The 27,319-nt window shown below is 37.1% G+C and overlaps 4 protein-coding genes across 7 annotated transcripts in view; 1 reads left to right on the top strand and 3 right to left on the bottom strand.

The window, feature by feature from the left end:
• LOC131771784 (uncharacterized) overlaps window positions 1-5,098 on the bottom strand; it is a 58,287-nt gene extending 53,189 nt beyond the window's left edge. The window contains exons 1-5 of one of the 2 annotated variants that reach the window (XM_066163677.1): window positions 5,040-5,098; window positions 4,275-4,459; window positions 1,694-1,760; window positions 453-525; window positions 314-365 (exon numbers count right to left, since the gene is read on the bottom strand). In XM_066163677.1, the coding sequence (XP_066019774.1) occupies window positions 314-365; window positions 453-500 (100 nt within the window). In that variant the 5' untranslated portion in view covers window positions 501-525; window positions 1,694-1,760; window positions 4,275-4,459; window positions 5,040-5,098. Of the gene's footprint in view, window positions 1-313; window positions 366-452; window positions 526-1,693; window positions 2,072-4,274; window positions 4,460-5,039 lie in introns of those variants that run through there. The other variant, XM_066163678.1, reaches the window with a different exon arrangement.
• A 1,393-nt stretch (window positions 5,099-6,491) lies between these two features.
• Window positions 6,492-10,911, bottom strand: LOC136279748 (uncharacterized). 3 transcript variants are annotated; one of them, XM_066163809.1, is made up of 9 exons: window positions 10,896-10,911; window positions 10,510-10,576; window positions 9,253-10,392; window positions 8,665-8,706; window positions 8,459-8,539; window positions 7,841-7,901; window positions 7,485-7,540; window positions 6,965-7,084; window positions 6,492-6,768 (listed from the first exon to the last, which is right to left on the bottom strand). In XM_066163809.1, exons 4-9 carry the CDS (start codon window positions 8,701-8,703, stop codon window positions 6,712-6,714), a joined length of 414 nt encoding a protein of 137 aa, XP_066019906.1. In that variant the 5' UTR covers window positions 8,704-8,706; window positions 9,253-10,392; window positions 10,510-10,576; window positions 10,896-10,911; the 3' UTR covers window positions 6,492-6,711. The 3 variants fall into 3 exon arrangements, with proteins under 3 accessions (XP_066019906.1, XP_066019907.1, XP_066019908.1); XM_066163810.1 differs by having other exon boundaries at window positions 8,665-10,392; XM_066163811.1 differs by lacking the exons at window positions 10,510-10,576; window positions 10,896-10,911 and having other exon boundaries at window positions 9,253-9,380; window positions 10,326-10,372.
• A 1,150-nt stretch (window positions 10,912-12,061) lies between these two features.
• On the bottom strand, window positions 12,062-24,675 carry LOC131771792 (uncharacterized). The gene is given in 22 exon segments (XM_066163530.1): window positions 12,062-12,169; window positions 12,886-12,932; window positions 12,935-12,996; window positions 13,206-13,258; window positions 13,521-13,632; window positions 14,157-14,239; window positions 14,803-14,931; window positions 15,304-15,384; window positions 15,885-16,070; window positions 17,127-17,208; window positions 17,210-17,243; window positions 17,472-17,646; window positions 17,648-17,698; window positions 17,787-17,819; window positions 17,821-17,878; window positions 18,249-18,313; window positions 18,315-18,349; window positions 18,684-18,863; window positions 19,429-19,815; window positions 21,575-21,608; window positions 21,705-21,914; window positions 24,199-24,675. Coding segments are annotated over 21 exon segments (2,127 nt in total). The 5' UTR covers window positions 21,837-21,914; window positions 24,199-24,675.
• A 91-nt stretch (window positions 24,676-24,766) lies between these two features.
• On the top strand, window positions 24,767-26,949 carry LOC131771793 (cytidine and dCMP deaminase domain-containing protein 1). The gene has a single exon (XM_059087661.2). It carries the CDS (start codon window positions 24,910-24,912, stop codon window positions 26,257-26,259), a length of 1,350 nt encoding a protein of 449 aa, XP_058943644.1. The 5' UTR covers window positions 24,767-24,909; the 3' UTR covers window positions 26,260-26,949.
• Window positions 26,950-27,319: the final 370 nt, after the last annotated feature.

The following is a 27,319-nucleotide window of genomic DNA, read 5'->3' as shown; positions in this document are numbered from 1 at the left end:
GCGTGACTTTGTGCCTTCGTTGAAATAATGGGCAATAAATGACACGAGCGTTTTGAAATCGAAAGTCTAAAAATTTCGTTATTCTATTTGGGTATAAATACGATGATATTTAAATAAAATTCCTACTGATTTGAAATTAATGCAGTTGGGAATACCAGGTCATAGTTTAACTTAAAGAGGTGGATCCTAGAATCTATTTTGAAACAATTTATTCAATTTAAGCATCTTTGAGATGGCGAGCTTTATGATAATTTCAAAGCGTAAAGAAGTGTAAATTTATCAAATAACTACCAAGAACACGTCCATCGCCCACCTGTGTGAAGGTCCCCGCAACTAATATCACTAGAAGAGGAGCTGTATGAGTTCTGAAAAACAATGTCAGTCATAGAGATATTTTAACATTATTCTCGTCAGTCTTCGGGCAAACATGCTGACCACATCGTCTAACTTACCTTTGATTGAAGAAAAATAATGAGGAAGATGAATCTACAGCTTTTCATGGCGCCTTACAAGTACAACAATAACCTGGGGGCAAATAATATGTTTATTAATCTGCATATACCGCCGACTTAAATGGAAAGAGTCGTAAGAGAACTCATTACGTAACACATGAATTTTAATGTTAACGTAAACAGGCAAATCGACGTTCGTATTGAATCGCCAGTTAATTTAATATCTCCATGTCTACGTAGGAAATTAGACCAATCCCTTCGAAACTAGAATATTACAGAATTCAGCAGGTGTGCTGGTGTATGTTTGTTGCTGACGTCCTTTTACCATTTTCTACAAAGAAATGGGGACGGTAAACGAAGAAACAAATTTTGAACTTGTTGAAATTCTGCAGGTGAGTTTCCACTGAAATGGTATTACAGTTGCATCAATAGTGGATTGGAAATAGTTCCTGTCAATGGAAACTGCCGGGGGATAAGAAAAAAATTGTTTATGATGGTGTTCTTTATTAGAGTAATTGCATATATATGTAGAAAAAATGAGCTGGTTTCAAATAAAAACAAAACATAGAGAACATTGTGTTGAACCTTTGAAAAAAGAGGTCATTACAACAAAGGTAGTTTGATAACAATTGGCAGCACTCTGAACTTTTTTCAATACGCGTGTTGCTCCAGCGAATATGCCTTTTTCACCGGAGTAGAAAGTCCTCAAATTGTAGCAGAAGAGAACTAATAACATTTTTACAAGTAGAATTTAGAAGGAAAACGGCTGCAAAACAAAACTGTCCTTCGTAAAAGGCGAAATAAAGCTACAATCTCAATTAAAATCAGAACGTCTGTGGTATATTGTTGTTCGCAGTTTACTTTTAACGTGTAATTTGTTCGGTACTGATTTGCATAAAAAAAAAAATTCCGAACCTACAATAAGCTTTGTTTGTTGTTACCTTGAGCAGAAGGGAATTACTACCTTAATAGAAGGTCTCAGTGGGGTGATGGCCTTTACAGCTTACGGTTAAAATTTTGGCCACTTTACCACAAACGGTTAACATCATTCCATTGTTTTCACCAGAATTTGGTTCACGGTTTACTCTTTTTTTCCGACTAAAGGTTAAAATTTGTCAATTTTTATGCCTAACAGTTAAATGTTTTAGCAGTTTTACAGTTAAAAAGTTAGCAGTTTTACAGTTAACGTTTCACCCCATTGAGACCCTCGTATAATCATCTCATAAGAGAGGAAGATCTACCTTCTGCTGGTTATCTGGATTTCTTCACCATTCTTCCTCAGAAAAAGCAGTGTTGAATATTTTCAAACTAGAAGAAAATACAAGAGTAACTTGGTCTTGTTAATATGGCCTTGATTAACGGCACTAAGTGTTCCACCTTTTGCTTGAAGCGTTGGGTGTAATATTCAATTTTAAAAAAAACCTGCTTGGAAGTGGTTCCATGTTTTCCACTTCTCCTCATTATCATCTCTTTATTGTAAATAAAACTCTCAAGACAATAAGGGGGCTGTTAATGAAACGTACCTGAATATACTGGCGTTTTGTATGCTCGGTAAAATCATAGTTACGTTTGTCAAAATCCTGAATTTATCAATGATTATTGTATGAATGAAAGATACGAGACCTTGAGAGTAAGCTATTTATTGAAGTTTATGATATTTGCAGCCGAAACATGCCTCAGTAGACGCCATCTTTCATCTAAAAAGCAAATGATGCGGTTCAAGAAAAGTGATATAACATTTAAATTGAGCAGGTGAAACTAATATGTTCTCAAGAGTTATATGAGCAAAACCTATTACAAAAAATAATACTCGAAATTTTTGTTTTATTTTTGTTTTGCTTTTTTCGTTTTGGCTTTTTTTTTAGTAAAACAAGAGTGATATGTTAGTAATTAAGGTTTATGGCTCCGCTGAAAGTTTGGAAAATTTAGTAGAAAGTACGACTGCTTTTGTTTTATTTTAAAGCAGCTGTCCATTTTACTAATTTCAACATGGAGCTCGATGTTGCATTCATGGGAGCTTGTGGCGTTTTCTTTTCCGTGAATTCTTTTACTTAAAGTAGACGACGATTAGTCATAATCTGCAGGAAAACCAGAAATAATACATCACAGCCTTACAGCTTTTTAAATTCTTAGAAGATAATTGCTGTCAAACAAACCTTTCTAAACATGTTGAAACTTTTACGTACAGTAACACTAGAGCTAAATTAATATGACACTTCCAACCAGAATGCTTGCTTCGCTCAAGGGTTAACCTTCGTCAATTGTTTGCATTCTTTTATTCTTAAGCCCGCTTGATGTATCCTTAACAACTAAAAATTGGTTCACCGATGGCAAATAGAGATCTTAAACCACTTAAGTCTCCACATTAAGAAATTTGGAGTGAGGGCAAATACCGTCTGGATCTTTCTGCGGATTGCAAACAGCTTATGAAGAACAAATGTCGTGTGTTTATACATGCTAATGGATTTGAAAGCGCAAATTTGATAGATCTTGAAGCCCTCTTCTCAAATTAGTGAAACCAAGCGTGCTTTCTTTCATTATGACACACAATTGGTGTAATCAAGTTTAGTGAATACATAAATTTTGAACGAAACCTTTTAAGCTAAATGGCCTCTCGATTTCAAAGGTGCTAAGCGTCTTCTCTTAAATAGGGCAAATTGCTTAAGGCGATCATCTTGGATAGACTGGCATAACTTGTAAGAGGAGAAGACGGGATACAGTCTGGTTTGTAAGACCTAACCTTCTAATCTAACAAAATGAGAGCGCGGTCAGTCCTTATGAATATGAAATAGAACGTTAATGTCAAACAGACTTCTATAAATGGATTTAGCATATCAAGGGCATGTCTTCCATGAGGCAACAAATTGAGCTTTTCAACTAGCTTTTTCTTAGGAAATTACAGAGCACTTAACCCTTTAATTTATCTCTACTTGGGCGATAAAACACAACGGGACTAAATGATTCCCAACATTAAGATCGAATATATATATATATATATATATATATATTCGATCTTAAAGCAAAAGTGAGGGCGAACAACCGGAATATAGCTCTCTAGTTAGCTTAATGTACAGACACTAAAAATACAAGTGTAGATACGTTCCGGCCATAGAGTTATGGGACAAAAACTTAATTTCTATGAGGGTATAAAGAGTGCAATATTGGATATTGAGTATGTTAGTGTATTTTGTTATGTATAATTCTCATTGCAAAAGACCGGTTTTTCATGTGTAGTAATCATAAGGACACTGGAAACAAAATTATAATTTTTGTTTTTCTTTTTTTCGCCGGAGGTACTTATTTATTTATTTGTGTATGAAATGCTTTTTTTAGGCAGGCACTAAATTTATTATAAATTTCTGAAACAGTTATGTGTTCGCTGCAACGAAAAATTATTTTTGCTGGATGGCTCACACTTCATTTTAAGCATTTATGTCTACACTTAAAGGCACAGTAGTCTGAAAATTCTTGGCATGAACCATTTTATTAAGAAATCTATCACTGCATGATTATGCACTGTTTTGCACTGTTTTTCTTAATTGGTATCAATAAAAAGAATTTTTTCCTTAGTCCTCTAAGCAGGTTGATAGGTTTGGTATAAACCCTCGAATCAGATGAAGAAAAAAAAACCGTCACTCCAAGGTTTAATTTAACTTTAAGGCACACATTGGTTCGAAGTGACATTGTAGCATTAATTATTTTTACCTATATTCTAACATCGTAAAATCTTTCGACATAGTACGACGTAATGTGGTTTTCAAGCAGCGGGGGCTGAACTATAAACAAACGAAATCGCCAAAGGATGACAAAACCAAGACTTACCTTTCTTGCGATGAAAAATAAAATTTTACAAGTGTTGGCATTAGTGTCGTTTTCTTCAGTACCATGTGCTTTGAGATAACCAAGACGTTCGCAAAAGGTTATTATGATGATTTATCATGAATAAAACACAAATGATTCTTGTCTGCAATCACCAATGTCCTTTGTGTTCAGCTTTTCAAGAGCCCCTTGATGAATATTAAAATGATGCAGAGAACATTCAAATATTTCAGACTGAATAAACATGCAATTAGAAATAACCAATTGAAACTTTCGAGGAGGCACTCGCTCACACTCCTGTATTGACAATCACTTTTCTATATTTTAAGCTTGTGATATTATTTTAACAACGGCGAGCTTCCAAACTCTTGATCGAGGATTTCTCAATTTTTTTCTTTGCTTTTCATGAAATATAATTGCAATCATATGGTGGATGTTTCAACACCATGTCTGTAGACATCGTCCAAAATGTGCGTGATGTTTTTATAAGACTTTTCATGAATTAACATTCATATGTCAATGAACATCAAAAAGGCTAGCCATGATTAAACTGAATCTGTGTTTACCAAGCACCAAACATTTTTCGGATCAATATCAGTATCTGGGAAACTGCCCACCTACCCCTCCCCTAACCCAACATTAATCCTAACTTGTTATCAATAGACTGTTGTCAGGTTAGGGGAAGGGTAGGTGGGCAGTTGCCCAGATACTGATATTGATCCCATTTTTCGTTTTCCATTTTCACCTCTAATGAAGTGCTTTCATTACCTTCCGAGTGAAAAAGAATCTTCCTAATTCATGCATTCGTCGGCAAAGATCACAAAATAGTTTTCCACTGTAGCATCTAAGTGCAGCCATCTTAAAGGGACATTTGCGTCAATGATAATGAGGGATTGCGGAAAGGAAAAGAGGAAATACCATGGAAAACGTTGGCGCTTGGCATCCATACTTGGACCATGTTTTCTTCAAACAATCAACTAACTCTGAAACTTCTCTTGTGCATCTCTGATATTTAAGTGGCGATCTCTGTAAAAACGGTCCAGGGTATTTCGCTTCTGAAAGAAGTTTTGCCTCAAACTTTGCCCTTTAAACTAGTAGAGAATACAGGACTGCAGATCAGCGAAAGGAAAGGTCCAAGATGCAGTGCAAGTTTTCAATGCGCGCACTGACAGCATTGCTGTCTGACAGGTGTTTTTAAATCAATTACGGCGAACCTCTGAATAAACACATATTAAAATTGAAACGCTTTCCAAATCCCTCAGATATCAAACAATTTAGGAATACAAAAGATTTCTTGTTGTATGCAGTGTGTTACAAGGAGTGAGCTTGTCAACTATTGAAGTTTTCGATGTCGCAAGAGGTCAAAAAAGGGCCTTTTGCAGCTTTAATTATTGAGAGCTCTCAAAACGTTTTTTAACGTATTTCCAGAAACTAATGAGGTTTTATTTACTTACTACCAAATATAGTTGAATGGGCAAAGTTTGAGGCAAAACTTCTTTCCGACGCGAAATGCTCTGGACCGCTCTTACAGAGATCGCCACTTAATGTAGGCTTTAGTGAGAATATTAAAATGATTTATCCAATCAAGATTTCGTGAGATCTGTAATGAAAGACCATTTGAATAGGCATCGGTGGAAGAATATCAAGGTTGAATATTTCGCAGTGAAAATAGATAATTTAGATAGCGAGAGAATACCTTTTAGATAAAGAGACTGCTTCATATTTTTTTAGTTTCAAGAGGGTAAAAAAAGTGAGATGCGAGTGTTTTAATTGTGGTCTTTGTCACGCCTATATCTCTGACCACAAAAAGAACAGACATTCTCACCCTTGTGTCCTGGAAATATAATGAGATTACTACACTCTTCATGTTTGAATTTTGATCAGCAGAAAGGAAAGAGAAAGTCAGAAAGAGTGATGAAAATCAATCAACAAGAGACAGAAAAGGGCATGAAAACACTGTGCTTTATATCAATGTTTCTTCCCTTTGGTCACTTTTCGTTAATGATATGAGGGGTTGTCCTATAGTCGTGACTGGAGCTAAGGTGGTTCTCACCTTATAGACCCTCATACACGCGTCTTAACAGGCACATAAGAATATCTAGCCTCAACACTTTTGTTGTTATTGCCCCTCACTTTATTATATACAAGGTAGGTGAGAATGTTATTTTCGTCAATAAAGTCAGTGACTTGATTATGTTTAACAAAGACAGAAAGGAAAGGTAGAAAATAATTTAAGTTTATTTACTTAACGTTAAACAATTTGAGAAAGTTAGCCAATAACCATAACCACGATTGTACTCCAATTGCAAATTTGTCGTCTGAGGAACTAGTGCTATCTTGCAGATAACTACTTTTTTAATTGGAATGTTTCCAAGCCAGTTTTGTTTGACAGCTGGCGCCAAATATCTGGTGCCCTTTGGCAAATCTGATATTCTGCTGATTAGGATGACTTGAATGAGCATCTTCGTTTGTTAGATTCTCTGGGTGAAACTGCATCCTGTGAACGGAGACAATTCGGAAAGCTAAGAATTAGAGGTGAAGATCAAATCAGTATCAAATTAGTGCTGCATCATTCACTGTCAGTTTGTTGGTTGCTTTGTTGAAATAAGGTTGGAAAGAGTCACGAACAAGACTCAAGATCAGTTTGGTTGATTGCCTCTTATACCTATTTTCCTGATTTTTATTAACTCTACCTGCGGGCAGTTAAGAGATGTCATTTTTGAACAATTTTTAGATTCAGGATTTTCTCTTCGTGGCATCTGATAAGTTCTGTTTATTTGTAGAGGAGCCTCTTTAAAGTTTTCTTTCGGTAGCTAGGAACGAAAAAAAAAGGTTAGAGAACAAACGATTCAATCACATCACACAGGTGATCACGCTTTTGTATTTTTACCCCGGGTGATTTTTTTAAAAGTAGAATCTGGTTTAAGGGAAGGACTGGTTATTCACTGGTTGCTAATCCATTGCATCAGGTGAGGTATACGTATACTGAATTCATGCTTCTCCTGTACTAAACCCATGACATCGTGGACGTTCTGGTGGTGAATTGTCGATCACACGGGAATTCCGTAATAAAGGGCAACTTTTCTCAAATACTCTTTCCCTTACAGGCTCATGAAGAATAACACAATTTAGTTTTACCGTGGAAACTCGTAAAGCAGTACCAATCTCCGATAATTTAACCGGAAAGTGGGATGTTAATACGGATGCAAATACCTTTACTTTAACCACTTTGCTGTTAGTTTGGCTGAATACAGACGCTCGTATCTTTTCTGCAAGAAAGGGCATGAAAAGGTATTACGTAGAGTCACTCTGAAATTTCGGCTTGCTTGGTACCCTCAAAGACAGGTTCCTTATGTAAATGTCATCTTAATGTATGGTTTTGAATAAATTCTTTGTTAAAGTTTGAAGTTACCCATTAGAGCTTTTAATTTATCTGTACTTTATTCACGGCGTTCGTTTCTACGAAACGTTAAACCAATTTCTTTTTTTTTTTTTGAAAGTGCTGTATTGTTTTTGTATGGGTTATCGCTGAGTCTCTTTCAGCGAGTTCACTCCACAAAACAACGTACCCTTATGCTCTAAAACGCCTCCCTTTGAGATAATTCCTTGTGAGACAGGAACGTTTCCTTTCTAAAAAACAAAGAAAAGGCCAATCATGATGATGATGTCAACTATATTTTAAATACATGTGGCAAATGTAAATAGTTCATATTAGATTTTATGACATTTTTTTTAGTCAATGCAAGGATACTGAAGACTGTAAAACTAGGAATATTTCTAGGGGAGAGAGGGGTGAACGACTAAAAGGTACGATGAAGGGTTGCTGATGGCGAAAGTCGCTCTAGGTTGGAGTTATTACTTCTAGTGCTGTGGATACAAACTAACGAACTGGTCTCTAGCGTCAATAACAACTTGTTTGTTTTGTTGCAAACAATTTTTTCTCTGATAATACATTTTGTAACGGTTGCCACGCTTTTGCCACCGACCGCTACACATTTGTTCGGGGTTCTCGTGTGATTGCAATTTTTCCTCGGGATATTTTCGCTCTCTTCTTTTTCAGGTATTGTAAGCACTGAAATATTGCTCTAAGAGATTTCTTTCATGTCTTCACTTCTCTGGCATTTCAAATCCAGGATACTTTATTCTTCTTGCTTGGTGCATATTGATATCCATTACATTTGACTTACGGAAGGAATGTGTGACGGAGCATTCTCTGACCCACGAGCCCACATTTGTCTTTGCCTCATCCGTTTAAGCGCAGAGCGAACCTAACAGGCAAAAAATCTATCTTTTTATATTATTACCTTTATTGTTCTTGTATTGTTAATATTTTCATTTCGCTTAACAAAAGAAGCAAAAAGACACTTATTAAACAAAATGATAATTCTCTTACATCGCTGCTTCCCACACAATGAGCCAAGAAGATGAACATGCCCTGATAAAGCAAAAGCGAGGTTTAATTTTCGGTGACAGCCGTTCCTACTGACAACAGGCTTATTTAATCAGCTTGGATATGATGCACATGAAGAATTTTTGAAAAATTTTTTACTGTATCTGAAAAAAAAAGACTACATCCCTTACATGAGACCCATTTTAAAGGTTGTCCCTTTAAAGATTTTTTTAGACGTATGGTATTAGGTGTCAAGAAATAATGTTACTACTGTAACACGTGCAACTTGCGTTGCTACTGAGTATTTCTGTGAGAAACGATTGGCACCACATGTCTTCACAAATATTCATGCGAGCTTTCATGTTTGGATACAGTGTCAAGAGGCAAGTTTGTATCTGGATGCAAGAGAATGAACTGCCTGTCCTTTTAGTAGATTTGCCAGTTGAATGACACCTTTTGCAAAGACACGATTTACTATTAATTTCTATGTGGGCTGGGGTGTAGGGAAGAATTAAATTGCTTCAGTTGCTTTTTCTTTGTAACCAGTTGAGGACAAAAACCATGACCTACTTCTATGAAATGAATCGTTACCTGAAAACTGGAAGAAAAGGCAAATATGTACTGAAAAACTATAGTTTTTTTTGTTTAAAGTTAGAAGCCCAAACACCCAGGATACTCCAAGCAGTGGTAATAGTACAGCAGCGCTTTTGACTCCAGCCCTAAGAAGAAAACCAACCTTGTGTCAGAAACTACACGAACATCGATCAGTTCATAGGTCTTGTAAATGGATAACAATTTGTTCTGACGAGTCAGACTTTCAACTCCTCATTTGAATCAGACGACTGCGTCGGTTCGGGTCGTTGAAACGTCAATCACTATTACCTAACCAGTGCTCTTGATGACTATGTCCACTTGGATGATCGTACTACTTAATCGAATGGTAACAACTTAAGGGCTTCGCGCGAGAACAAAGTGGGGGAAGACAGAGAGACAAAGAGCAAGGGCGAATAGGTGACAACAAAGAGGTAAAATTCTCGTTATTCTCCCCTTGTCCCGTAATTTAAAACCTTTTAGCCCATGAAACTTACTTGACACTTCCAAAGTCTGTGGTTTTTCTTGATGGTAACGCGGAATTGGCGACGACTTTTATCACCGCAACAAGAACCAAGAAATTAACCTGAACACATATTTATTTTCTTTTACCATTATAACAACTCATACATGGACTAGGGATAGTGAAACAGAGCGGCTGTAATCTTTTACTCAAATTTATGCATAGCCAGAAGATACACTCTCGGGAAACATGGCCCCATTACCGCAAGTGTCAAAAAAAGTTTCACGATGAGACAAATGGTTGCGCCTTTCAAGTTGTATCTTTTCTGGTGAAATAGTTTTAAAGTGCTGTTATTTGCATACATTTGTTTTAATACAGGTCTCGTGGGCCAAAAGTTCATTTTAATATTAACAAAATAATAATAGAAAGATTTTTCTTTCGAGGTTTAATTATTTTCGCTGCCGTGCGAGGTAGCAGATTTTAAAATTCAAAGAGCTTTGATCTGCAAGTTCCTTCGTGTTACTATATAAAAATCTGTAAAATAAAATAATTTGTTTCCTTTAAATTCAAGATCCCCTTTGATTGCTAAGAAACAAGAATCCCAGCTCACCACAATCACTAAAACAACTGGCGCCAGAAAAACCCAAATAAATTGATCATCAATAGACAACCAGCATCTGAAAAACAGTAACAAAATAATGCATGCTGTGGTAACAATTCTCATCTAACGTGTTCCTGAGATGTTGAAAACTAATGTCCATCACATCTTTATTAAAAATTCTTCACACACTCACGACTTGATTGTCCCGTATCCTTCAGGGTGAATTGACGCAGCCACTCCGACAATGATAACTGGAATACCTGAGAAATAACAAGCTTTTAGTTTAGGACTTTTTTTTTCCTTCAAGAATCCTATGCTTTCTATGGTAGAATCAGTTTGGTTTGCTGATTTTGATTTCACATATCGATTTTTGAAACAGTTTAAATTGTCAACTGGCTATTTTATATAAAACTATTTTACCGAATGCATTGAAACACATTCAGTTCACTTTGTCATTTAGTTAGTTCCTTTCTACATGGCTAGTGCTAGCAAAGCAAGCAGAGGGAGGATGAAAACCGGTGTTTCATTGAATAAATTATGGATTTTGGAACAATATAGCAGACCAAAACCTTTCCTTACCCCAGCCAGTCATGTAGTAGTATTTCATTCTAACGCTGTCAGCACGAAACACGGAGAGAATCATCACATACAGATGAAAACCTTCTACACACATCCAAGTGAATGCTGCTGAAAACAGGTAATGCAGGCAGACGGCTAGTGCGCGGCAAAGAGTCTAGGGAGATAATCGATAAAATTTCAGCGTTTTTCCTGTGAAAAAGTTCAAAATTTTAAAAGTAATCATCAAATGTATTGTTGACCTACAATCAACCCCGGTGAAACTGCCTAATTTTATACCCGAGCGTTATCCTTAAAAGTATCCCATGCCAGTGTGGGTGGACGATTTTTCTTCGACAGGTATCCATGTTTAAGACGACTTACAAGATCAAAACGGTTCAAGCTTCGTAAGTGTACATGAATCCTCAGGTATCTTCGTCAAGAAAACATTAAACAGCGTTTAAGGGGAATTGAGTAGGCCAGGGAATTTTTTCTCAACCATATGCTAAATACAATTCAATCTACTAGGCTTTGTCTTGTATGGCAGATTTCTGTGGTATCTGATTTGAACTTGATGTTAGTGGTACCTTGTGTCCTACAGCGTTTACACCAGTCAAGAACAGCGACTGAGCCAGCAAAAGAGCCAAAGGCTAAGTTCATGTGAATCTTATGTCTTTCAGTGGAAAGCGCTCTAAACGAGAAAGAGTTAAGATTGAGTCTTAACAAACACCATAGTCTACCCGAATGATGAAAGGTCTGGTCAGAAGGTGCTAACAAGTACAATTTAGCTTGTGTCGAATTGGTTGAATCTGACTAATTCTGTTGCCTGATACAAGGATTCGAACGTCAAGTTTTCCCGTTTTTATTTCCGAAGGCATTACCCTTCTGAATGCTCGTTCAAAACGCCCAAACTCCAATTTACAATCCTTCTCAACATATAAACTTGGTCTTTGATAACAAAAGAAATGTCTTGATGTCAATCCAGAATTATGTCGCGATTTCATCGCTAATTAAATGATCAACACTCTCATTTCATCTCTCCTGGGTATGCAGAGTAAGTGTCGACAGTTCTTCTGGATTCAAAAGGGGAGAGGTTAAATAAAGTTAAACAAGTTAAACAATCTATGGATGCTGCATTTTTTTGCATTTAGGCAACTGTTATTCTCACAGAAGACAATTCGATGAGGTACTCACTCAAATGCAAGATAACCCAGTAAGGTCACAAAGAGACACGCAATGGAGACTCCGCAACCAACATCTGTTATGACTCCGAGCGCGAATTGATCCTCATCTGAAATCTGCGAAAAAATGGTTGAACAGATTATGTGATAGGACGAATGTATCAATCAAAAAAAAACCTTTTTTAATGTAAAGAATAAATCTAGAAATGTTTCCTTGTTCGATTATGTCCAAAACATTATAATAAAAAGGTAGCTTTCAATAAACGTGATAAATATGATTTTTTAAAACGCCCCGCTTGCTTAAGAAAGGAAAATCTGTAGTGGCCCTTGACTATCAATTGTATCGTAACAAGAAATATTTGAGATGCTACTAGGGGTTTTGCGCATTCGAAAACTATTTTATTTTATTAACACGATTTCAATTGTCTTTAATGTTGTACCGTGCTTTACAGGTTTATTTCCATTGAGTATAGATAATTTTAAAACTAATAATAAGCATCAGTGTAGTATACGTTGGACACCAAGAAATCCTCCGGTCCGGGTTATTCAAGGAAATATACTAGTGCCATATAGCAGAGGTGCCCATTGTGGATGTCTTGCTTCTTATGTTCAGCCAAGGACACTTAAAACAGACCGCCATGTTGTGCATGGAGAGCGGGAAACTAGTGAAGGACCTGTGGTGGACTACGGAAAGTGATATTCCGTTTGTTTAAAACTGAAATAATAGCAAATGAAGGTCTTTTATAGATCTTCTAACAGTTACCTACCTCCCTCGAGGCTGTATATTCGATAGTAATGGTCGAGCACTATTCCATCATATTTGACAAAGTTACCTGCACTTCTGTGTACTGGGTAATAATTGCAAAGCTTGTGAAATGATTGTATGACATCTTGCGTAGGCGCCATTTACTTGAACGGTCCTCAGACCTTCTGTAGACCAAGCACTGCAAAGAAATTGTTTGTCGTGTAAAAGCCGTTTGGTACACCGAGCTCGCGTAGATCGCACTGCGTCAAAAAAAAAGCACATCCCATTGATATTTGATGAGAGGAAATCCGAGTAACAGGAGTTTTCTGCACCGTCAAGAGATAAAACGTTTGCATTCCGCTGCTATCTTGTACTTATGTACTGCTAAACATGCATCCATATCCCTACCTGTTTCGATGATCCCAGAATACACATATTGGTGAGTGAAGACTTCTCCCATTCTATGTTATTTCAGATGGTAAGGTAAAACAAAAATGTTCCTGTCCTTTTTTCAGGATAAGCCTATAACAAAATATCTAAACTAAACGGGTTTTTCGTTAACTACATAAACGACCCACCATACGTTCTTCTCCGACTCTAACCAATCCCTAACGTTTATTACCTGGTAATCAAACTTACTCAATGACATGTGAAACAAAACGCAAGCACAAATTTTGGTCACTGTAAGCAAAGGTTTAGTGTTGAAAATGATGACAGACATACCTGGATCTGGAATTGCAGCTCAACGGGAGAAAAGGGTTTACTCGCAATTAAAGTTCCCTTGTAATATACCGAACAAGAAAGCAAGTCAGAAACGAGATGACTTTTATTTTCCCTGAAACAGATAAATTACTTTAGATTATTTCAAAGGCAAGTGCTTCCCAATAATGATAAAGTCTGCCTTAAATTTAACCGAGTTTAGAACACAGACTACCTGCCATTTCTCATGTCGTATCAAATTTTTGGGACAAGTATGTTTTTGATTTGTTGCCGTTAACTTTTTTTCTTATTTATTCATCAGGAACCCCCTATAAGCAGCTTTTGCTAAATCTGCTCTTCATGTAAAGATGTAATGAAGATAAATATTCATTATCAGACAGCCGTTAGTTTTTTTTTTCGGTAAATTACTTTGTCTTAAGAAATGGTGGAAAGTCGAGAAAGGGTTTCCATTGAGAATCTGAAAGAACTTTCTGAACTAGAAAAGTTGTTTTAGTATGTATCATATTGAAGGACTTACCTGGTAAGGAAATTTTGGGTCATTTATCAAAAACTTTAGCACAATGAGTCTTTAGTCCCCTAACCTTAACTTATCAGGCCGATTGGTCTTTCGTTTTTGAAAAGGTTGATTAAGCGACCTACCTTTCTTTTTGGTGTTCTTTAAAAGTAGTGGGATGAATACTGCTAATATTTCTGTACAGTAATCGTAAACACCACGACGTCACCTACAGTGTATTTAGAAAGAAAGTATTTTTTCATAACCTAAGCACGTATGTTGTTCTTTTTTTAATGAAGAGAATAAGATTACACTACTTCAACGGAAGCAAAATGCATATCTACCGTTTTCAAGGTGACAAAGTTACAGCATTTTAAGTCCTAAGAGTAAAGACCGCGGAAACTTACCATCGTAAAATGACGGTATTAGAACAACATCGTGTTCGTTTTTTTTCCAATGGACAGGTTTGTTCTAGAGGTGTCAGGAAGTACTAAAGTGTGTTACACTCTGTTTTGCTGTGGTTTTTAAAGCAACAACTTGTACAACTGAAGTGAAAAAGACATGATAAAGTTAGACGAAGACAGCGGAAGAGCCGTTTCGGTGGTGAATTAAAGTGGGACTTTATAGGTATCAGACTCAGACTGTTGTGGAAAGGCGAATTTCTTCTGTTTTGAAACAAACATGTTAATTTCTTCAAGAGGCACGGCACAGTTTTATTTGATTTCAGTAATGCTACAGATAGCAAATCTCAAACTAAGGGATACTCTTAAATAGTTATTTCTAGAGGGCCACGATTGACTGATTTTCGTAATTACTTACCAGTCTTTGGGAGTAATACTCGAATTTGAAGAGTTCATTGACCGAGGAGATTCTTCCTAACGCTAACGTAATGTTCTCCAATGCGCTCAAGACTTTTGGTAGCTACAGAATAGCAGAAAAAAGCGGGTTAACATTATGGTAACAAGGTGTAACTCATCTTCCGTGTTGACCCATGTCATGATTTAATGAAGCATCCCATTTTGATGAAGGTTCGTTAACAAAGCGCAATGTTTTTCGCGCAGTTCAAGGTTTTAACTTCACAATTGAATTTCGTGTAATCTTACACCGCCACGGTTATCTCTGAAGCCTCAAATTTTCTAAAAACTGAACTTAATTGGACGTAAACTGCACTTTTGTTAGAGAATCGACGTTCATGAATCATAGGCAGATCGCAGGAGGTTCGTCTCTAGCGATTACAGTCGCGGTATTTGCAGAGGCACAACTAAGAGGGATTAAACACTTAACCTACAAAACCTTTTTTGTAGCGCTCCACGCGTTTTCGTTTCTCCCATCAAAGCTGGATTCTGCCGTTGTGATCAGCGAGGCAACAACGCTCTAAATAGATAAATTGACAATTTATCGGTAGTTACAAATTACGTAGAATTACGATTGGCAGGGTATTTCTGAAAGGAACCTTCCAATGGGGCAGAACAAACTACCATAAGTATGATGGAGATTTCTTGTACTTTGAAGATTTCTGGGAAAATTGGGAAATAGAACCGAAATATATGTAGTTGTGAACAAATACTTGCAGTATCAATGCTTGTGTTTCTTGGAAGGCGCCATTTTGGCTCGTACGACGTTATACCGTTGCCACAATTACCATCAAGAAATAGCAACATAACAATTTTCTCTAACAATGGAAGTTTCCTTTAAGCTTTATTTAGATCTTTTCGGGAAAATCTTGTTGAAAATTTTACATATAAATTTTAATCAAAAGCCATTGCCTGCCAGCTGTTGCAAATTAGTCAAAAGATATGCTTCAGAGGACTAGTAACATATTCTTTGTGTTAAGAGAAATAACCTAAGTCATTATAAAAGAGGCTGTTAACAACTTTCATAATCTCTTGATCTTCGCTTGGGATCATGGAAAGAGCTAAACCAAACTGTTCAAGTATTTTTATGAATACGTCAACATATTGCTCCGTTAACGGCTCCTCTTCCACTAATGTTCGAAGGCGTTGGAGCAGATTGTGAACATCCTCAACCCACGAGTTGTTTTGAAAGCTTCCCATGGATATCTGCAAATGTGGGATTGAAATAACTGTTACAAATTCTAAGTTCATTCATTACCCACGGAAAGACCTACATTTCAAGTGTAACTTACTTAAGTTGATTATCACAGATGGGATGCAATATTGATCTAAACAACTTGACTTATGACGCGTAAACTTCGATACTACTGCTTTCCAGCAAACCATATTTACAATGACACATCATTTATTTGACTGGATTATAAGGATTTTTATTAAAACAAAGGTCTTTGGGAGCTATTCGGTGCAAAATTGTAATTATCTAAAAACCATTTGGTTTCCACAACTTTGTAGTCGGCGGAAGAACAAGGGGCGACAGGGAGCTGTGGTCCTTCCCTTACGAAATTTCGAAGGGAAGAGTAAGCCCCGAAAGTTTCGGTGTGCAGAATACTGGTAACGCAGCATCAAATAGCCCTGTAGCATGTTTAGTTTCGTGAGGCTTTTTACAAATCTTCTCGTGTGGGGTCGCACTTGCTGAAATGTTGTTTTGTTGGACTCATTTTTTGGAATAACTGCCAACCTAAGCATCGAAACAGTTGCGGTTACACAGTTAGCTAAGGTCATTATCTTTTACATTACCGCTAGGATTCCGTACTCTTGAGCAGGGCTTCCCATTTTCTTGTCACTGTGATATCAGCGAGAGGAACGGAGGGTGCCGGGACTGCATCTGCGACAGACAAACAATAATTGTCCACTCAGTACACGGTTGACATTGTCGCCAAATCTCCATAATTATCTCTAAGAGATTACCGAGCATGAACCTTAAAAGGATCCAAATACTCACCAGTTGACAGGGTTGCAGTAGGTGGTTTGAAGTTTGTTGAGCACTGAATACGTTTGGTAGAAGAAATACCGTTACGAGAAAAAGATGTCTAACACCTGGAGACGAAGTGCGCATTCCACTTTGCCGTTTAGATATGTTTTGGATAAGGGCAGTTATTGATGACTCTCTTCTCGCAAGGAGGGAAGAGTTAGCAATAATAGGATTGTCAGTTGTGGTTATTTTGACCGAAGGCCGGGTTTTTCTAGGAACATAATTGGAACAGGGTATCGAGGATGAAGGCAAAGTGTTTGGGTAGTTGTGTTCGTCCAAGTGAATCCTGCAGGATCAACAGGAAGACTGGATATTTTTCCACGATATTCTGAGATTGCACGAGTAATCTGCCGAGGAAAAATTCCGCATATATAAATCAATTGTGTATGATAGAAGGCATCCGCAAATAAACATCGACGATTAAGAAAGGATTGATCATCGTCTGTGCTTCCAGGAGAATGTAAAAGTCGTAAATTTGTTTTTAAAAAAGGGATTTGAAGACATTCAGGTACGTCACAATTTAAGCTAAGTAAGATATGTACAATTGATGACCTCAATAATCGATTTCAACATACCTCGTATGGTCAAGAATCCTGGAGATGCTGTTGTTTGGTTGGAGCAACCTGTGGAATTCCTGGATAAGTCTATAGAACCAGTTGATATGAAAACCTTTTTGGCCAAGATATCCACAATGCCTCCTCCACCTCCGGCAGACCCCTTTTCCCAAACTGGGTAAATGTTACCATTTTTTTCCCGCATGAGCACCATTTACCTCCAATGAACCACCATCAATGATGTGAACCTGATTTGATAAAGATTTATGTTTAGCGTTTTTATCACGTAAGGCATGCTATGAGAAGGAGTGACAGGGGGGCGAAAACTAATCGTACCTCGTTAGCCTCTAAGCGGATTAGTCCTCCTGAAACTTCCACTGTTAACTTCGTAGTGCCCTTTTGTTTGCTGTGCATTGGCTTTATCTTTTCTTCGGTGAAAGGTGATTGCTATAAGACTTTAAAATTTCCCCAGCGGGGTTTCTATCAATTTAGAATACACTCGAATATTTGTTAGTCGCATGAATTTCTTTGGTCTTCTTTGCCTGTTTTCTCCAGATTTAAAGGAAAAGTTTATGTCAGAGAAGACGAATTGTTGGCAGACGGGGGTTTTAGCGCATATAACTGGCTTATTGGGCTCTCCAATGTAAATTTAGTACAAGCTTATTCCAAAGATAGTCGTTGAAGCTGTGACCTACTCCTTGAGATAAATCGGTTTTCCAGAGCCCACATCGTGGTAAACAGACTGGAGTCTTTGTTAAGAACAAAATGGAATCAGCTTAACTTTTTCGCAAGTATTACGTACCGATTTTATAGAACCCTGCTTCGCTATCAACTGTAGTGCTCCCCGCTCCATGTCCAGGTTTTAGTAATTGTGTGAGTCAGAAGATCAACATAAGAGCCTGTAACAAGAATAATTTATCGCAACCAAACTAACTTACCTGTACTTAATAATTACAGACTATCTTTTCTTTTCGTTGTTAGTGTTCTTTCTTCTCCTTCTTTGATAGACTGTTTTAGCCGCTGTGTTTCCAACCTTACGGCAGCGAATTATAACGTTCAACCATGATATTTAAAAATTGACAGAAACCGCTTGTCGAATCAATAAGAACAACCTTTTTTAATTGATTTTCTAAATGTTAATAAGTAGAATCGTCGTTCTTATAAAGAGTTTCACTGTTTCCATACGAAATACACAGATTTCTTGAAATTTACGAGCTTAAGTTCCACATTTACCTGAACTGCCTCCCAATAGGACTTGGTAATCATTCCTTCCATACTCTAAGCCACTGTAAAGGTTAACGTGAATGTCATCAAACACTGGATTTCCTCCATGGCCACCATGTCCACTTCCACCGATGCATCGTGGTGACTGGTAAGTTAATAATTCTCTTCTCATACTCCCTGGTCCATTTCCTTTAACCCAGAGGGGCAAATGAAACGGATTAACTTCGATCAATTATACTTCATACTTTGTACCACAAGCTCTCACACACCGTTTAATTCTAATGATGACTTTCACACGGTTTTCAAAACGTTAGTCATAGTCATGAAACCACGCACCTTTCTAGGACTAACCTTTCCGCATGAACACAGTGACATACTTATTCTTCTGGGACAGAAGAACAATTAACTGTTTCAAAAATCACTTCAAGTGTGAATAATCACGTACTAAAAGATACTCCTACATATGTTAGCTGGGTATATAGAAAGGAAAGAAAATGCGGTAAGCAAAGATTTTCAGATTATAAGAGAACTAAAGAATTTGGCTTCCAAAGCAATCTGAATTGCAGTTTTCACCCATTGCTATAGGTTCTGTGATTGATCCAAAAATCTACCGTACGTATTTAACCCTGCTAACTGATCATATGCAAGTTGCTCTGATTTTCCAAAACCCACAATCCATACTTTGATTTTGGTTTTCCGCAACTGAAGGGAAAGTGCTGGCTGGTGTGTAAGTCAACAGACTTTATAAGCCTACCTGGTATTATAGCTGATGACCAATTTCTAGGTTTATCAATGGGCATATATCCTCCAACACACTTCCCACCCAGCACAGTCACTGTGCAAGATAAATCGATAAAACTTCCAATAACTATATCTCCTTCCAGAGACTCGATAGACAGTGAATGTTCCCCAAACACCTTAACAGTAGAGCAGGCTTCTATTCTGATGTTTTTGGAAAACACTATTCGGGCAACGCTGTAATTCCATCCAGGTGAATTGACAAAATTCCCTTTAAAAGAGAAGGTTTTTTTGGTAGTTATTTTTAAGATTTTTTTGTTCCCTTGGCTGTCTACCACAATAGCGGAAGGCTCTGTAGTGTTGATTTCAAGCGTTTCTCCTGGAGCCAAGGTAAGCTGGTCATCTGCAAAGGAAGAAAGTGAAATTGGGCGTTTTTAACTGAACGAGTATCTTGTGAAAAATTAATTTAATGGCACTTTAGTCGATATGAGCAAACATAAGTTCAGTCTCACTCGATCTTAAAAGTAATTTTAGTCAATAACTAAGAAACGAAATGTTAAATGCTGAACGGCGTAAGCGCCCTTGCTGACATTTGGGTGCCACCTGTAGGCCATCCTCTAATCTCCTTACATAAAGTTTAACACAAAAAAGAACTTCAATTAAAATTGCTTATTAAAAACGTCAAAAAATACTCCATTTCCACATAACCAACATTTATTGCAGCTAACGTTTTTTTCCTCTGTCTGCTGCAAAAAAATAAAAATAAAAATAAAAAATATATATATATACATATATACACCCGTTTTCAAAAACGTTAAATATATAGACCTTTTCTTATCTCATCAAAAAGAGACACTTTTTGACAAGAAAACGAAAGATGTACATATATTTTATATGTACTTTCAATGTTGCAACGTTTTTGAAAACGGGTGTATATATATATTTAGAGGATACCAAACACGAGGCTTAACGTTTGCTTCGAGCCATGCACGCAGAATACTATCGCTTCTCAGTCTGACCGACGACATATAAATTGGCTCCTACGCGTCATTTACGAAAAAGTTAAAACAATTACTTGGCTGTTCAATAGCTTAACATTGCATTTTCGCTTAGTGTATTTGGTTTTCCGCTATTTAGGAAATGGACTATGCTAAACCATGATGCGATTAGTCATCTCTTTTGGCAAACCTGAGAGGTCTACGGCTGGGTGAAAGCTATCAAGGCCTTCTAATAACCTAGCGTTTTGATATCCTGCATGAATACAATAGTTTTTTCGATTCCTGAAAGGTTTGATGATTAGTTCAAGAGGAAGAGAGCCTTTCGCAAAGAAATGTCTTTTCAACGCTGTACCATTAGAAAGATCTAACCATGTATGTCAAAAAGTTCTTTCTTAAACGTTTTTTACAACTTTTTAAAGTTAATTAAGCCTCAGCCAAACAAATATTGGTTACTTCCGCAAAAAAAAATTTTTAATTTTTTTTTTCCACATTGTAGCTCTACAGCAAAGTGTTTTATCGACAATCTATCCCTTACGAGGATGACGCATTTTGGGGTAACACGATGGAAAAGAGACTGGTGCTGAAAAAAAAGAGTTTTCCCTTGAATTTATTTTTTTCAAATTCATTTCCAGGGATCCAGATCTACGCATATGTCTGTTCTTTTATTTTCGTTTTCCGCCATCAATTATCCATTTTGATATCAGCTAAGGTAAACATTGGAACCCATTTGAAAATTTTCATGTCAGTTTTGAAAATTTTCATTAAAAAACATCGTATTCGCAAAAAAGAAATGGAAAATTACTCTCTCTTATAAAAAGAGATGAAATGTAAAACTACAATTTCTTCATTTCGTATAAACCTTATGCAAGAGTTTTTAATTTTTGATAAACACAGTAAAACCAGCTTTAACAATGAAGAACTACCGACATCGTGAATTATTTTATGTGAAACAGAGATGTTTATTTGAAAACTCTAAGTCACGATGGTGGGAAGATATTTAACAAAAGAACAACTTTCTCTGATTTAAATTTTCTCCACTGGCCCAGCTATTTTCACAACCTTCTAACGCTATACTCTCTGAACTGGAAAACTGGGCAATTTTCTTGAATTCGTATATTAATCAATAGAGCGACTAGGGTGTCGGAAGAAAACCACTTTACTTACTGTTTGCCAAGAGCTGCGAGGAAAATTGAACAACCTGTAAGTTACAAACAATAAGCAAAGAAAATAAGAACAAATCAAGTCGTCTTAATGGTAATAAAAATCCTTGCAGTTACTTGACACACCAACTCACGTTCGAAAGGAGAACGACAAATTTCCACATCATGGCCATCAAGAGCGGGTACACTCCTTGATTTTCCGGCGACTCCGAGGAGACTACATTACGAACCGGATATGAACGAATACTGACCATACGTTTGCACATTCATCACACTAAGTGAGTTTCCCGTGACTTCAATACAAACATAGTGCAGGTGAGCCAACACACATCTCTTCTTTAACGCTGCATATGCACAATGAAAAAAATTGGACAAGTTCAGTCCGAAACAATTGGAAGTCAAAATGACCACGACTTCAGTCTCACCGTTTTCTTTAGGGATACTTAAAAAACATTCAGACATCTTCATTTCGCAAGCCTGAATTGTACGCGTACATAATTAATCAGAACAAATTAAATGAAAGCTTTCCACGAAACACTTCCTTTTTTGATGAACTGGTTTACTTTTATCCATTGTACCCTTGTTATTGGAGCTAAGACCTAATCAAAGTCGGTATTAGATGAATAAATTATCTTTAACCAGCTGGCGAAAAAAGTACGTACATGCAGACGAAACAAGACCTTCTGTTTATTATCCTTGGTAAGATTTGCTTGAATGTTTTAAATTTATTTAGGACCTGTAAAGAGAAAGCCACATTTCCTGATCAAAGAAAGACATGGGAAAATTCAAGATATTTAGAATTATAACTTTAATTTTCAAAAAGCAATTTTATGAGACCTGCGAGTTTGATAACGTTTTGCAGATTAGCACTTGGTTTTAGGCCTCAGTGGAAATTCATTTTTCATTTTAGCAAATGCTGATATATTTCCCTTTTACGATCCGTGTTACAACCACTCGCCAAACAGATTAAAGGATGGGCTCATCAGAGAGTAAAAAGTCACACGGAGGTACGAAATACGTTAACTAACTCGTTTCAATCTGCAAGTTGTTTAAATCGATTTTTTGTGTATGGATTGTAAATTTAGTTTTCTGAAAGGTTTATCCTTGTTTAACCAGACTCGGAGATGAATCTAAGAGTTAGATATTTATTTAAAACTTTTCATTTCCCGCGTCGAATTCTCGTAGTAAGATCAGTAAATAAGCCCGATGCGAATCCTTTAAGTCCATTAAGACTCAATGGTTTGCAACCATGAGAAGGACAATTTTGAAGAATTGCATTCGAGAATGTTGCTTTGGAAGAGAAATTTCATATTTTATTACCACCTGACGACCTTTTCACTCTTTCAAATGGTCCGTTTACTCAGTAAACAACTCGTAAATTACTTTGAGTTCCACAAACAGGCCGCGTGAAATTCTTTACCGATATGGGAGCTGATCTACATCAAATTCAAACAGGACCTTACCTTATTGCCCGGAAAAAAAATGCGAATATTCAATATTTGAGAGTGTTGACTTTTTTTTTCCATATTTCAAAATTTTATTCGCGGACTGCATTACCTTTGTATCTTCTGCTTACTCCTGTACTTTTTCCGAAACTTGGAATTTGGTCAACATCGCGAATGATTCCTAAATTTATTGTTCGCCTGACCTCACTGTTCCTGGACATGAGCTGGTTGCCATTTCAAAATTAGACACAAGTTTTAAAGATGTCAAAGTCTAGACATCTGCTGAATCAAAACTGAAATCAGACAAGAATTAATTTCCCTCTATAGCATGAAAATTTCCCCTTTGGCCACAGTTTCCGCCATTTGATATTTTTTCTGATCCGATCAGAGTTTCTGTTCCAGCAAATTCCGGTTTCAGTTTCGATTTTTAAATGAATTTTGAAAATCAAGTGTCTAGCTTAAGGAGAGCACCTTTTTTTTCATATTCGCAGCATATCTCTCATTAGAAAATATGTAAGCGTGGAGAGTACTAAACTAAAACGGGAACATGGTCATACAAACAGACGTTGATCGAGCCCCGTTGGCTCCCTGTTACTCGGGGCGCACTGTTTTAAAGATATTTTTATTATTTTTAAGCGCTCAATGAGCTTACAACTATGAATACAACTGACGTGCTGGATAGATATGTAATTTCAAAGTCTACGGAAAGTTTGTAGTTCCAATTTTGAGAATAATAAAAGATCCTTTTTTCCGTCTATGCACTAACACTTTGTAAAGACCTACTTGATCATTTGAGACCTACATTTAAATTCAATTCTATTGAGCGTGAAAGCGATTGAGATGTTCAAGCTTTTGAATGAGCTTCCATCTTATTGTAAGGTTACCCTTTTCACAATACTAACCCTCCTCTCTACTAAATCAGCTCTGACGGGTTCATGACTCCCTTTCTTCCATCTCATGGAGCAGGTCTTGTTCCAAAATTTTACAGCTTTAGATGCATGTATTTTTGTGTTATTGCCCTTGAGTTTTTAAGCGGATTTAAATGAAATTTATTGTTACATCGAATGGTGACCCCCTGCTTCCTCACTGCTTTTTGCAAAGAAAAACTGAAACAAAGTGACATGTCAGAAAAATCTGAATTTCTAATTAACAAAAAGGAAAATTCATTTGATTCTTGTCTTACCCTTAATTGTTCTTGTGTTCTGAAACCGTCAACTGTGAGATATATGTTTCCTTCAAAGCTTTTTCTAACAGTTATTCAAAAACCCAGACTTCCGCTCCACTTTCTCGGAAATGTATTCCGCATACATACCGGTATTTATATTTTGATAGAGAGTTGACCCCTTGGAAAAGACGGGGTCAGAAGCCCTGCCGGAAAATATTCCGGCTGTTGTTGTCTTCATGGAAGTTTTCGTCGATCCCACGCCATTCCTGGAAAATCATGGCTTTCCCATCTTGGTATATCCTATGATATCTACCTAAATGAATCGAAAGCGTTAAACTGATATTGAATAATAGAGGGTGATACATAGTGAAATTATTTAATTCTTTCTGAAGGGGAAGTCCCTCTATGTTTCTTAGAAACTTGTCATAGTTTTTGGTTTAGGAAGGTGAGTTAAATGTTTCAAATCCATGGATATTCATGGAAGAACGTGAGATCTCAAAATTTTGAACCCCTGTACTGAATTTTTCCAGAGAATAAAGGAGTTCTTTTGAGCGATGACAAAATCGAAATTGAAATTATGCTCCAAGGAAAAAAATCCCGTCTTAATCTCCCGGAATTTTAAACATGCAGGGTTCGTATATATATACTGGCATTATCCTGTTCCATTTGACACTTGATTGAGACTAATAAGTTTCGATCATTAACTTTGATTGTCGAAATCTTGAGTCAATGGAGGAGAAATCAGAACTGGAAAATGAACTGATGCGCTCCACTTCTCCAAAACCGAGTGTACCGAATGGATCTAAAGGAAACGAGTGTGAACAACGCGAGACCAGAATAACGAAAGAGAATTTGTACATGGTATTAGCGCTTTGGATGGAAGAGTTTCCGGTCGTGGAACAAACAAGCAGTGCCAAACGACTTAACAAAGTCGGTGTAGTGTTCGTATTGCCAACCGATCGTGTCTTGGCTGCCGACTGTAGTCGCGATGGCGTCCACGGAGTCGCCCGTGTTATGGTTAACCACTGTGGAAAGCTTGAAGGTTGTAAAGTGTTTGTATCCCGGAAGCCTTGTTCCCTTTGTGCTAAACTCCTTGTACAGTCAAAAGTTTCTCGTGTGTTCTACCTACCAATAGAACCAGAATCAGAAAACGAAGGAGAAATAGCAAGAGCGGATAACCTCTTCAAAAACAGTTCCGTCGGTCAATCCGTGTTCGTTCCTTGCGTTGAACAAAAGGTTTTGGACAAACTCGAGGACAAGTTACCGAAAGAAATAATAACACCAGATGACATCAGCGAATGTCGCGATAACCTCTTGAAAAAATGCGGGTGGAGCGCCGAGTGGTTTGCTCGCGCCCAGGCAAGTCTTCCTTGGCCATGCTTTGAGGGCAAGATGAAATCTCAGGTTGACAACGATTTCAAATCCTTGATAAAATGGATCGCCGTTGTCAAGGCCCCTATGGACAAAGGTGTTGCTTTCCCAAAGGTTAAGCTTACGTCTGACTCTCGTGTCGTTCCTGATTGCGATGCTGACAACTTTCCAGACTCTAAAACAGCTTACCACATGATGATTTTTGCGAAAATGCTTGCTAGACAGACAGATGACCCCAAGACTGGTGTAGGAGCTGTCATTGTTAGAGGTCAAGTTCCAGATATCGTGTCTCTGGGTTGGAATGGCTTCCCATCCAAAGCATTGTATGGCGAGTTTCCAAGAGCTTCTGATGACGACCGTGCGCTTCAAAAAAAGTTTCCCTATGTTATCCACGCCGAGCAAAACGCTCTGATGGTAAGGAATGTCAAGGATTTGACAGACGGAATCCTGTTTGTTACCAAGCCTCCATGTGATGAATGTGCTCCAATGATCAAGCTTAGTGGCGTAAAAACCATCGTAATCGGCGAGAAAATAGAGAAGAGTCGAGGCGGAGAACTGTCCTACAACCTGATTAAAGAGTACATTAAAGAAGGGATCATGACCTGCTATCAGATGGAGGCCACAAAAACAAAAGCAAAGCGTCTGGCTTCTGATCCAGAAACAAGGAAAAGACTGAAATCGAGCTGCTCGAATTCAAATGATGTTTGAACGTTTCGAAGAAATCTGTAAACATTGGATGATTCATAACAACATAAATAACTAGGATTTCCTTCTGGTTGAGGGAGATTATTTTGTCATTGATTTGGGTAACTTGTACTCTAGAAAAATTTAACCAGTTCCAATCAAGGAAAATTGCCCGATGTTTACCTAACCAAAGAAATTTGATAATTTCAATTTTATAACTTCTCATACCGTCGAAGAATGTCTAGTTTCAATATCGACAGAAGCATTGTTGAGCAACTACACTTGTCTGTTATGGTTAGCATTTGTCTGGCTTGAATATTTAAAAATTTTATAAAACTCTATTTGGTTCTATGCCTGATGTTCGTTATCCTGATCTAAAACTAACAAGTTTATATGAAATTCAATGCGAGAGTTTCATATCAGCTGCATACTTTTAAAACGAATATCTCTGGATCTGCGGCTAAGAAACAGAACAAAACTTTTTACTCAATTAACTGTATTAATATATTTTTGTTGTTTTTGTTTTGTTTTAAGTTTGAAAATATTGTATAATTTTGTACACCAAGAAAGGATAAGGTATAGCATTACAGTGGCTACAGATGCATGAATATTTACTAAATAGAGGAGACGACTGTATTATATTAGGATGGTTGTGATATCAACTGTAAGGAATAGTTTTTATGAACAAAATTAGCATTCATTTCAATAAAGCTGTTGTCCAACTATCCACCGAATTAATCAGAGAGACTACTCTAGTGAAATATCATGGCTCTCCATCCTTTTCACGAAGACCATTTGTATAATTCAATTTCATTACAGTGTAGTTATTTTGATTTATTCATAGTAATCTTTTTTACCGTTCTTACGAAATGAAAACAAAGCCTAACTCAGGATGGAAGCCGTTTCTTACACGTTTCGCTCCATAAAATTATTTTCGTGGAGGTTCTCTGACCTCCACCTCCGTTTCTGGTCTCAGGAGTCTTTTGGTGTTTGGGCGTCAAATTTCATTGCTTCTCACAGCCCGATTGCATTTCTTACCACTTTGGTTTCAAAACTCGAAATACCGGGTGAGCTGACAAGCTCT

This window comes from Pocillopora verrucosa, chromosome 3 (assembly GCF_036669915.1).
Source record: "Pocillopora verrucosa isolate sample1 chromosome 3, ASM3666991v2, whole genome shotgun sequence".
NCBI lineage: Eukaryota > Metazoa > Cnidaria > Anthozoa > Scleractinia > Pocilloporidae > Pocillopora > Pocillopora verrucosa.
The sequence above is the reverse complement of the archived record's forward strand: the minus strand, read 5'-3'. Positions and strand labels throughout refer to the sequence as shown.

Coding starts and splice junctions, on each gene's coding strand:
- LOC136279748 (XM_066163810.1), bottom strand. CDS start 8,703: ATGTTCATCTTCTTGGCTCATTGTGTGGGAAGCAGCGAT. Junction 7,902..8,458: donor CTCCGTCACACATTCCTTCC/GTAAGTCAAATG, acceptor TTTGTTTTTTAG/AAAGGAAACGTTCCTGTCTC. Junction 6,769..6,964: donor CATCTCTTAACTGCCCGCAG/GTAGAGTTAATA, acceptor CTCCGTTCACAG/GATGCAGTTTCACCCAGAGA.
- LOC131771793 (XM_059087661.2), top strand. CDS start 24,910: ATGGAGGAGAAATCAGAACTGGAAAATGAACTGATGCGCTCCACTTCT.